A 12,126-nucleotide genomic window follows, 5' to 3' on the forward strand; every position below is an offset into this window, starting at 1 on the left:
AATTACAAAATATAAACAAAACAAAACAAGACAAAACAAAAAACAAAACAAAACAAAATTAAATAAAACAAAACAAAATAATAAAATAAAATAGGTTGCCATTAGTAGAATTTGGCATAATCTTTTATTTATTATTAAGCATTAAAGTGATTTTGTTTTAAAATGTTATTAATATTTAAAAAAAAAAAAGAGATGATTAAGGTCATTAAGTGTTTAAAACATCACATATTTTGGCCTTTTTGATGAAAATGTACATTTTGTTTAGGTCAAATACAGAAAACGTTCTGAAATTCATGACTCAAAAAGTAAACAATTTTTTTTTTTTTTTTAAATGTGTTGAAAATGTTTCCTGCAATAAGTTTGGATCAAATAGGCGAAAATAAATAAACAAATACAAATTAACTAATTAATTAATTAATTAATTTAAGAAAAACACAAGTCAAAGGTTATTTGTTTTCACTAGCACATTCTTTTGTTTGTGACATCACAAAGGAACTTTCAACACATAGAACCCAGTCAGGATTAAACTGAGAATATGAGGCGGAAAAAAAAATCTTTTTTGAATTGAACCCTATGGAGAGACTATTAAATGCTGATTTAAGTGAGCAGTGATCAGATTGAGACCCTGCTGAGATCTTCTATGAAGCTCTAGAGGAGACACATTACTTTGGATGGACAGAATTTCAGAACACACAGTCTACAGGCTTTAATGCTGACAAGTCTGGCTGCAATGAGACTAGGGAAGACTCACCTGTAAAAACGTGTTAAGTTGGCTTTTGGATTTGTCAAGGAATTTTTGGTCGATGGATTTGAACGGCAGTTTACTGAGTGAGGGAAGCTGGACTTTCTTGAGTGACGGAAAACACTGCAAAAGATAAACGGTGTATAAGAACCAGTCAGTGGTTTGTGTTCTTGTCATGAATAATGTGTATCAGAACTAATAATGTACAACAGTGTGATGTGTCACTACGTTCATTGCCAGGGCAACATGACATGGTCAGTGGTATTTGAAACTGATATCCCACATCTGAGGTGTGGCACCGACTGTCATAAATTATCTCGTACCCTCTGTCAGCTTCCTGTTCAAAGCCGAACTCGCAGAGCGTCCTGGAAGAGCCATCCCACAGCCCCCTTTGTGGGTTACTACCCCTTTTTGCCCGTCCCCCCCCCCCCCCCGGGCCGTCCCCCCACCCCCTCAAAAAAGGGGCTTCCCACCACGGGCCCTTACCCAAATGTTTAACCCCCATGTGCCATCCTTGCCCCTTTCCCGCCCCCGTCCCCCCATTCTTCTGCCCCTCCTCAAGAGCGAACCATTCCCCCCTCTAAGAAGCCCCCCTTGGACCACGGGTTTTTATTCAACTGAGACCCCCCTTTTTATTGAGAGTGTTTGGATGACATGCCCTTTTTTTTTGTGACAGTTTTACTACGGATTTTTGTAAAATAGTCAACCAGCCAAATGATCCCCCCACTGTGGTGTGCCTTTTAAGGAGGAAATGAATGTTTTTTTGAACAGCTGAATGAAAAAAAAAACCCAATCAGGCACTGATGCTACAATATATCACTGTGCGATCATTGAAGCTGTAACATTGCATAAATTAACAAACTTGGCGGGAGTAACGTGAAGACCGAAACTTTTTAAAAAACCATGAAAAAAAAAGTGTTTGTCACTGTGGCCCCCCCGGTTTATTATTTTGATCTTAAATGCCCCTTCCCCCCCTTTTTTGAAAGCGAAAAGTACTTTGTGTTTCTGGTTTTTTTCAGCTTGTGTGTTGCAGTTCCCTGCAATTAAACATGACCTTGTGGTTGGTTGCAGTGACGTCAGGCCATGGTAAAAACCCATACAGTATGCATGTTTCACCAAAAAGGTTTTGCCAGGGAAAAAAGTTGGTTTAAACAGCAAGGGTTTTGTTTCCAGGGAGAATATAAACCTGTTTTTACTTTTACAACAGACCAAGTTTTAAAGCCAAAAGGTTTTGTTTTCTATCACCACTAGGCTCATGGGGCTCCACTAGACCTCCATGTATTTAATATTTCATTTTACTTTACTTTTTTACTGATTGAAACTTATTTTCTTTTTTCCCTTTTTCCAAAATATTGTTATTGGGTTTACCCAGGGTTTTTCATCTTTAAATTAAACCTGCAACTAAAATTATAAAAAAAATATAATGATTTCAATTTGCAGAATAAAATAATTGGTACAATGAAAGTAAAAAAATAAAAGATAAAAAAAATGTTATATATACCGATATCTATCTAAATATTATATATAATATGGTTGGGTATTATTAATATATATATCTATATATATATATATAAAGACACTCAAAAAAATAAAATAAAAATAAATGGGAAACCGTATAAAGTAATCATGGAGACTAGAGTGATAGAAACACTTGTATGAAACAGAAATAAAATGCCCTTTTTTTTTTTTTTTACTGGAAATAACAACCCATAGAACTAAACCAAAACATAAGTTATTTGAATTTAAATACACCCTAAAACCTGAAAAATAAAATATAATAAACAACACTACATTTGACACCTTAAATGAACAAAAATTGGACAGAAAACCCCCTTTAGCTGGGGGTGAACCCCCAAAAATGACCTGTGAAAACACTTTAAACAAAACAATTTAAAAATGAAACATAAGAAAAAAAAAAAAAAATAAGAAAAAAATTATAACACGGATTTCCCAGAAAAAAAAATTAAGCTATAGGTACATATGAAAAATTAACACAAAAAAAAATCAACAAAATGATTTAACCTGCCCAAATTTAATCCCCCAAACCAGAATTTTGGCTGGGTTCCGCCCACCCCCCCGCTGAAGCAAAAAACGTGTTATTAAACCCCCCAGAAAGGGTTTTTTCCCTGAAAACCATAATTCCCCCAAGGATTTCCAAAAGGTAAACTGGGCACCCTCCCGGGGTGCCCCCCTGGTAACAAAAACAAAATGGCAAACAACGGCTGTCTTCCCCCAAGCCCCCGGGCCCTCCCCCCAGTTTGCCGGCTGATGATCTTTCCCCCCCCTCCTCCTTGAGCAGTATTGAAAAACCCACCAAATTTCAGGAAGAAAGGCAAATTTTGTTTGTTGAGTGGTTTTTGTTTTGTGGTTGTGTTTTTTTTCCCCCAGCCGCCCCCCATCAGAAAAAAAACAAAACAGGAAGGAAAAAACAAAGGGAAAGAGGCCCCTGCCCTCCCCTGGAAAGGGAGAATGGAACACCGCCTGAAAACCCCCCCTGAGATTTCCCTTGTGCAACCCCCCAGGTCAAAAAAAAAATTTAAAGAAGAACCCCCCCTCCAGAGGGAAAAACCCAACCTTGGGTGGGAAAACCCAGTGGAACCCCAGGAGAGGAAAAAAATGCCGGGATTTGTTTTCCTTGCCCCACCCCTCCCCAAGGCCTTCCATGTTCGATTTCAAAATTCCCAAACCCATTACCCCCCGTCAAACAGACCCCCTGTATCAAACGGTCCCCAAGTTTCACAAGGTAAATTAGATTAACCAGTAACAAGGTACCAAACCTTTACCTGAAATCAAATAGTTGCTTTTGGTTTTTCCCCGCAGTTTGTGAAAATATGGCATTTCATTTTGGTGGAAATTCCAAAAAAACCACACCCAGCAGCAAACAAGGAATAATGTGGAAAATTTAAAAAGAAACTTTGTTTGTTTTACCTATTTGTAACAAAAAAATAATATTGTTCAATGTTAAAAAATATTTTTTTTTTGTTTTCATTTCTTGTTGTATTCAAAGCCTTTGAAATTTTTCAGGCCCCATCCCAATTACTCCCCAGTCCCTTCCCCCCAATTGGTCACCCACATTAGTTCCACCCCCTTTACCAAAAAATCCCCCAAATTCCGAATTTTGATGTGGAATTCCCCCCCCCGCTGGTTGAAAAAACAGTTTTGGGGGATGGTTTTTGTTGGTTTTTTTCTCCCCCGGGCTTCACATAATTTTGTGTGGGGAAAACCCATGGAGAAACCAATTTTTTTTTGAAATTTTCTTTCCGCACCACAACTTGTATGAATCAAATTTTACAAATGCCAATCCGTTGGCCGTGAAATGAAATGGTTCCAAGGGTTTCCCTAAAAAAAAAAAAAAAAAAAATCAACAATAAAAATTAACACATTTCCCCCTTTTCGCGCCCATCCAAAACCTGTTTTGTTAACCGGTAAGTTAGATCCTATTTTAAGCAATTGTGGTCCTACATTATAGCACCAAAAAAAACCCCTTCCTAAACAAATCCCCCCCCCAATTGCCACATTCTAAAAGTCCCCCAAAACAGCACGGTAAAGCGGCCCTGCAGACAAACATGCAAGCAGTGTTCCCGTTTCAGAACAAAGCCATTTATCCCCCATTTTCCCAAATGGAAGGTTGTCCAACACCCCAATATATAAAGTCAAGACCCCCCCCGCCTGTTTTGGTAACCCCACCAAGGGTTTTGGCCACAAAGGTTTGGGGACAAGGTGAAGATCTCAGTTTTACTTGTAAAATAAAATGGTGGGTGGGGGGGCTTTGTTTTTACCACACCACCCTACTTAGGAAAGCATTGCACATCCTTTAGTAGGGTACAGACCCAAACCCCCTACAAAGGGGACGAAGGGAGGAATATTCTAAAGTGAAACTAGTTTTAGAATCCCCGCGAGTGTATGATCGATGGCGGATGTTTTTCAGTTAGTTTTTCAGGGTTTTGAAAATAAAAAAAAAAAACTAATATAAATAATTATGTGTGGGGACAACAAAATTGCCCAACAACCCCCTGGTGTAATCAAGGTCCCCCCACCCCCCCACCCCCCCTTCAATTACACTTTTTTAATTAATGTTGATTTCAAATAAAAAGGGACTAAACTAATTCCACACCATGAATGGGGGGCCCCCCTTTTTATACAATTTGCACGGGTGTAAGACCTTTTGTTTTAATCATGTTCCCCCCACGCGGGTTGCCCTTCTGGAGATTGGAAAAAAGCCCCAAGGCCCTTGGCGTTTTCCCTAGTCCTTCCAGCCCTCCTCCCCGTAACATCGTTGGGTTGGTCGTTATGGGTGGCCCCGGACCGGGTAACTCTGGCCCCCCTGGGGTTCCCCGTTTTTGGATGCCCTTTTTCCAGGCAGCGGGGCCCCCTCCATCCAGGTTCCTCACGTGACCCGATACCATGGCGACGGAGGTACGGGGGTTTTGGGATGGGTTAAAGAAAGCCCCCGGAGTGGTATTAAAAAAAAAAAAGCCACTACGCCTGTTCCCTCCTTTTTCCCCTTCCCCTCCGCCCTGTTGCGGGACCCCCCTGTGGGAAAAGCTGGCCCCTCCCCTTTTGCTTTCCCTCGTTCGTATTAAAATGAAGCCCCGCTCGTACAGTTCCACCCCACTTGAAACCAGGAAAGGGTTGGGTAAAAATCGCGCTTCCCCCCTTTTTCATTGGTGATCCCCCCCCCCTTCCGTAACACGGTCCACCCCCACCCCTCCCTTGGATTCCCTGGTGGGCACACCCGGTCCCCTGTACCCTTTGTTGTTCCCCCAAACCAATTGGGGGTCCTTTTTGCCTGGAAGTCCCTCCGTTATCAGAAAGAAGCCTTTCCCCCCCACCCGGATTCTCCCTGCTCTCCACAAAGAAGGTTCCTGGTGAGATCTCTCGCCACCAGCTGCGCCACTTCAGTCTCCGACAACAGAGGAAGAGGAAGAAGCTCACTGAGGGCACTTCTTTCAAATTCAATCTCACAGTTAGGTCATTCATTAATTTAACAAGAGATTAATTAAACAACAACAACAAAAAAAACTATACACTTTGCATCGATAGCAAAACATTTGACATAAAAATACTGTTTTATGTTTTTTCATAATTCCTATCATTTTCAATGACTTTCAGTATATAATAAGTGTTTATATATATAGTACTGGTGCCAAAGTCTTAGGCTATTATATATAAAAAAGGTTTTCAGAAAAAACCAGTTGATTTTATTTTAAAATCTTTTGAAGAAACAGAATAAACTGAAACTGACTAAATCCAGAGAACAACTTGTAATATGTCATAACCCACAAGCAATAAAACAGATGCTAATCTTAATCGTTTGGTTTGGGTTTCATGATGAAGCAGATGCTAACTCTTAATATGAATGACACCAATATTAACAACAAGATTATTGCAAATCTGCTGTTGCATAGAATGAAACCAAATGTACCTCCGCAAACCATTTTATCTCCTTGTTAATTAGCCTTGTTATAATCTATAGATAGTGTCAACACCATGGGTTTTCACAAAATTCAACCTTTTGGAATCACAACGCCCCGCAAATACTGTCTATTTCCTCGATATGACTACATACAGCCCTATTCAGAAGGCAGTCTTTTCTCATGGGGATGTAAGACAAATGTTAACGATACAGTTACAGGGGCTTGTCAGTAATTCTACTGATTCTAAGAAATCAGAAATATTTGTTTTTTGACAAACACCAAGGTTGTGTGGTCATTTATAGCCATCCGACTCCACATCTTGGAGTTAGTAGCAGAGTTAAATGTTTATCTTATGTAAACAAATAAGTTTTGTTGACATATTTCTCCTATTCTCCACATTTTTAAATCATTTTGAGAAATAAAAAAGGAAGACAGAAAACTATAGCATGTCAATTTTCTAATTTTTTAATGGGATATTTAAATAACCAACCAAATAAATAAATAAATACATTCCCTATCATTGATTTAAATATGAATTCACTAATTGTTCAAGCCATAACAAGTATTATTCTGACTATGGCTGGGCACTGAGACAAATTTCACGATTCGATTTTGATTTCCATTCACAAGCTTGCAGTTTGATTCAATTTCAAACTCGATTCAATTCAGTTTATTTGGACTATAGGCAAGTGCTGTACAAAATTTATTTCAAGGAAAAAAACTCTAATGCTATAAACTACACAACTACACAATAAACCCTGTCAGTTGGTGCATTACTAACTTAAGTGATTTGTAAACAAACATTTAAGTTGCACATAAGGCAGTTTTTATAATAAAAATGTAAATTGTAATAAAATGCTCTTAAAATTGTATTTAATGTTTGAATTTCATAAAAACTAGTAACGAAAAGTAACGAAGCACAGATGTTTAATAAATAATGTTTTGTTCACGCATCAACTGAAAACCTCAAATTGTAGCTCAATTCTTGGGATTTCACAATCGATATCGGTACATCCAAATGAAAATAGTTTTAAAATCAAGAAATCTGTATTTTAGGATATTGACGATCATGTGACTGAACCACTTGAGCCTGCGTGTTTTTCAGGATTGTACTGTAGTATCACAGAACTCACTCCTCCACCATGAATAAATCACTATGCAAATGTATTTTTACAGACGTCCCCATGAGAAAGAGTTATTGTCTGAATCGGAGTAATGGCAGTGACTCTTTCACTCGTCTGCTGACAGAGCTTCAGCTCAAGGTCTTTGGTGTTCTGCTGACCTTGTTAACCGCTCTTGAGCATCTCCACCAGCTCCCAAAAGCTAATCAGAGCCTCTTATCCCACGCGCTCCATGTAGACACGGAAATGCCCGCGGTACATTGCATTTGACATGATCTCCTCAAACTGAAGTATCTGTGAGAGGACAAGAAACAAATGAAGCAGACAGTGTTGTTATTAAAAACACTTGCAAACATGACACTGTAGAGGAAGTGGCGTTTCATCTCAAGAAGGCCGGGTAATTTATCAGTATCAGTGACACCAGCTGATGAGGATGCTTCTTCTCATCTTTTAGGTTTTTCAGGATACTTTGATGAATAGAAAGCTCAAAAGAATAGCATTTAATAGCAATTAATAAATTTAAATACATAAATACATCTTTGTTCAATGAAAATTTCTTTAAAAAAAACAAACAAACAAAAACATTAACAATAATTGCTTACTGACCAAACTTTTTAATTGGTAGTTTAGGTCAGTGTTATTCTTTTTACTAAATATTTTATTTATTTATTATTTAGTTGAATTGTTTTAGTTAAAGTTGTAGTATTTTCTTTTTTCATTTGTATACATGTTAAATATGTCTATATAGTTTTAATCATTTGAATTCTTAGTTTATTTTAGTACATAAAGTTAAACTAAATATATATATATATATATATATATATATATATATATATATATATATATATATATATTTTTTTTTTTTTTTACATTTTAGTTTCAGTTAACTATAATAACCCTGGTCTAAGTCTGAATAAAAACCGGTTCTCTATTCTGAACACTAGTAAATGTGTTTAGACTATAACCATGACAATTTCTAAATGACCCATTTTTGCAGTGAATAGTCTGTGGAAGGCGCTTCGCATCAAAAGAATGCAAAGAAAATCCTTTCTTTCCAGGAAGCAGAGTCATCATCATGCAGTGATGTTTTAAGCTTTACACACTGGGGTTCCTGTGTTCTTCTAAGCAGGTTTTCAGAGCAGGAGATTTTGGTCTATTAGTGTTTGAAATTGAAAAATTGCATATAAACCCCCGCACCAAATTCAGTATCTAGGATTTTCATCCGATATTTCACACATCATGAACAGTGAGCTGCTCTGTATGGTACAGTATTTTCTGCTCTTTTATCATTATTCTTTTGTTTTTATTGAGCAATTATTCTGGCATTACATGGTTTAACCATTCACATTGCTTTGATCCCAGGATTTACCCAACTAGTGGAAGTTTGTTATCGAAAGAGGCAAGGGTGGAGTTATGAACGCATAATATGACCAAGAAGCAACCTTCCGGCCCTCTCTCTCTTGAAACAGGAGAACGTGAATTAAACTGCAATTCATTGACTGGCCGCTAGAGACCGGCTCCAAAAGGGAGTCAATCCCATAGACCCCCCCATGTTAAACTGCACAACTTTACAGCAGAAAAATAGTATGTTTACAGCCTGGTACACAAAGTGGTTTTAGTCTATATAGCTAATTTTGCCCTTATGGGGGATGAATTTTTGCAACGAGCGCGTGCATGGTGCCCGCAAGGGGCGGGGCACTCGCGAGCACCCTTCTGAATGCTAAAATGACAAATGGGACACCCTATGGTCTCGTGGACTTAACGGACACATGCATGTGGCGGCCATGTGTAAGTCCATCAGACCATAAGCGACACATGCGTTTTCATTTTAGGAGGACAGGGCCAAAGTGGCCCATCCCTAATATAATTCAGGAATGCGATCGCGTGGAACTGAAACACGAAACACAGACAATACGCTAGAAGCAGCAAATCACATTATTCAGTGGAAAACTAACAGAAATTATATTCTGTTTAATGAGACCGTGTTTTTAATATTTTTTTTGGGTTATTTATTCTCTAAGTAATGGTACACATTTGGAAACTATGAGCCCTTATAGTCCTGTACTAATAAACAACTTCGCAGGTCATATCAATGGTTGCATAATGTAATGATGTCAACTATGGGATAATACAATAAACCCATAATTTTGATTTCGTATTGCTTAGATAGATGTTTATGTAAACGTAATTTCTTCCTGTACCCTTTAGTACCCTTTGGGTAGTACCCTTGTACCTGTTGACCATCCCCTTCATCCTGGCTCGGTCCATACTGCTTCTCCTAGTTCGGACCCCCGAGGGCCGACCGCTTCTTCACACGAATGCACACTGCTTCGTTGCCAGCTTGTGACTGGTTATGTACGCTTCATGTTTCTGGGCACGTAACATGTCCAGCCTTCAGAGCGCGGCGCCGCTTTGCCTTTTACTGTCCCTGCAGAGAGAGAGAGAGAGAGAGAAAGGGAATTCAGTAACCGCTGTGATAGATAACTGAGAGAAACCAGCCTCTGATATGTCAGGAGCTGACTCTGCATGTAAATGGCTCACGGGACCACGATGTTACCATACCATTCCCTTTGCTTCATCTTGTCCACTTCACACAGAGATCAAATAGACATCAAGAGTACCAAAAACTGAAATGCCACCCCATTGTTTTTTTTGTTAACCCGATTCAAAACTCATTTTCCTCATTTCCTGCTTTCAAAGTTAAGAACGTCCATTGAAAAAAATATAAAATAAAAAGTAAAGCAAAATACTTTCGATCTTTTAATCGTGTAACTAAATAAGATTAGGTATACATACGCCCGCTGATGTGTACACATATAATAAATAAATAAACTAGCGAAAAAGGTGTTTCTCCTCAGTAACACAAAAAAGATGATGTGTGCTATGTTCACTTTATTTACATCCACACCCGCGTAGTTGACAGCTTTTTTGTGGACATACGTTTATGGCATTTCACCAACATTCTGCCAAAATAAAAGCTCAAAGATGTAAAAATTTACCAATATTAATAAAAAATAACAATAAAATAGTTTGTATTTAAAAATAATTAAATTTAAAAAAAAACCTTTAAAACTTTAAAACAGCTTAATTTACGGCAAAACTGCCCTTTTTAATTATTATAATTTATTCAATTCAAAAAAAAAAAAAAAAAAAAAAAAACAAAAAAAAAAAAAAAAAAAAGGATCTGCACTACTCAAGGATAAATAAATCAATGAAGTTGAAGTTGGAAAAAATGTTAGATGAAATATAATTTTATTATATATTATATTGATTTAATCATACATTTTTATATTTATTTAATGTTTATTTTATTATAAATAGCATTTCAAACTTTCCCAATCTTCGCAAATTTTGAAAACAGGTTGCAAAATTTGCAAACCCCATTTGCCAAATGCTTTCCGATCCAAATGCCAATGAACAGCAAAAAAAATAATTTGGACAGTTTCAGTACTAACATGAGATGCAAACAATGCTCTTTCCAGTTCCTCCTGATCTAAGGCAAACATCTAAAAGCAGTTATTTTACAGTTTTACAATAATAAACTAATTTAGTACTAAAATAATGTAGTCAATACAAATACTAAATACTATACTACTCGCGACTGCCACTAAATATTGACCTATTAGATCATGCAATTTATTAAGTATTTACTACTAGGTACTTTTTTCTAGTTATGCATCACGTTTGTGTGTACGACCATCCATGGACTTGCCCCTGGGCTACTTGTTAAGTCTTGAGATGGGATCGAGTGGCCACCTGCGGGTCTTGCTGCACGGCTCCCTCTCGTCTCTACGATTCTCGCCTTCAGCAACCTAGCAGGTCCTGGAAATATGAGCAATCACCACCAACCAGCATCCGTCTCACAGCACACTCTGTCTGCTGCTGGAATGCCAGTGGGGAGGGGAGTGACCTTTTACACACACTCATAGTCGCCTGCTCTCCTTCCTCTTAATAGCCGCGGTCATTGTGCCGAACCAGCGGGTCTATTTATAGATTTGGCCCATTACAGAGAGGCAGCAGGAGAACGAAACAGACACATATAAACAAGTACATGACAGGGCTGCCTTTCCTGACTCTCTGCCAAAGACTAACTAAGACATAAATGCTTCCCACTTTGAATGCTGGCTTCCCACTGCCGTGAATAAAATGAGCGTTAATTAATCCAAGCAACTGAAATGAAGGCACGATTAATTAACCTTAACTCCAATCCAAAGATGTTCAGCACAGTAAGTTTGCTCGTTTAGTCCAAAGAAAGCCTCCTCATACATAACCAGAGTTTATTAGCTCTGTTGTATTTGTGTGAAGCTGAAACATATTCATGTCTAACCTCTTTAACTCTCTTTAGATCTTTAAATATTTTCCTTAGTAAATGCAATGGAAACCATTGCATAAAATTTCCTTATGGAATACAATAAATACATACAAAATAATTAAATATAAAATAAACTTCCTTAGTAAACACAATGGAACATTACATAACGTAGGAATGAACGAATTGAACGAATGGAATGAAGTGAATGAACCATGAACGAATGAATGATAGCGAATGAATGAATAAATCAAATAACGAAGACAATGCAATGAATACAAAAACAAATGAACAACAAACAATGAAATGAACGAACGAATGAATGACAATGATCTGAACTCATTGATGCAACCATACAATCGACTGAATAAATAAATGAATTAACAAAAATGAATGAATAAACTGAATGAAATAAAAGAAATTAATAAATTAAAATGAATGACCAAATGAACGTGAATGAACACCAAATGAACAATGATGAACGAATTAACAACAATGACTAACTGCATGACGAATGAACAACAACAATGAACAAAC

General features: G+C 37.5%; 2 protein-coding genes across 2 annotated transcripts in view; both read right to left on the reverse strand.

Moving 5' to 3' along the window:
* The window catches only part of LOC122133921 (SH2 domain-containing protein 4A-like), a 956,524-nt gene that overhangs the window by 427,194 nt on the left and 517,204 nt on the right, over positions 1-12,126 (reverse strand). The window lies entirely within an intron of this gene.
* LOC109066939 (sorting nexin-25) overlaps positions 1-12,126 on the reverse strand; it is an 825,452-nt gene that overhangs the window by 4,246 nt on the left and 809,080 nt on the right. Inside the window, exons 7-8 of the mRNA XM_042770532.1 lie at positions 1,067-1,107; positions 752-865 (exon numbers count right to left, since the gene is read on the reverse strand). Coding sequence (XP_042626466.1) covers positions 752-865; positions 1,067-1,107 — 155 coding nt within the window. The remainder of the gene's footprint in view (positions 1-751; positions 866-1,066; positions 1,108-12,126) is intronic.

This window comes from Cyprinus carpio, chromosome A14 (genome assembly GCF_018340385.1).
Source record: "Cyprinus carpio isolate SPL01 chromosome A14, ASM1834038v1, whole genome shotgun sequence".
Taxonomy (NCBI): Eukaryota; Metazoa; Chordata; class Actinopteri; order Cypriniformes; family Cyprinidae; genus Cyprinus; species Cyprinus carpio.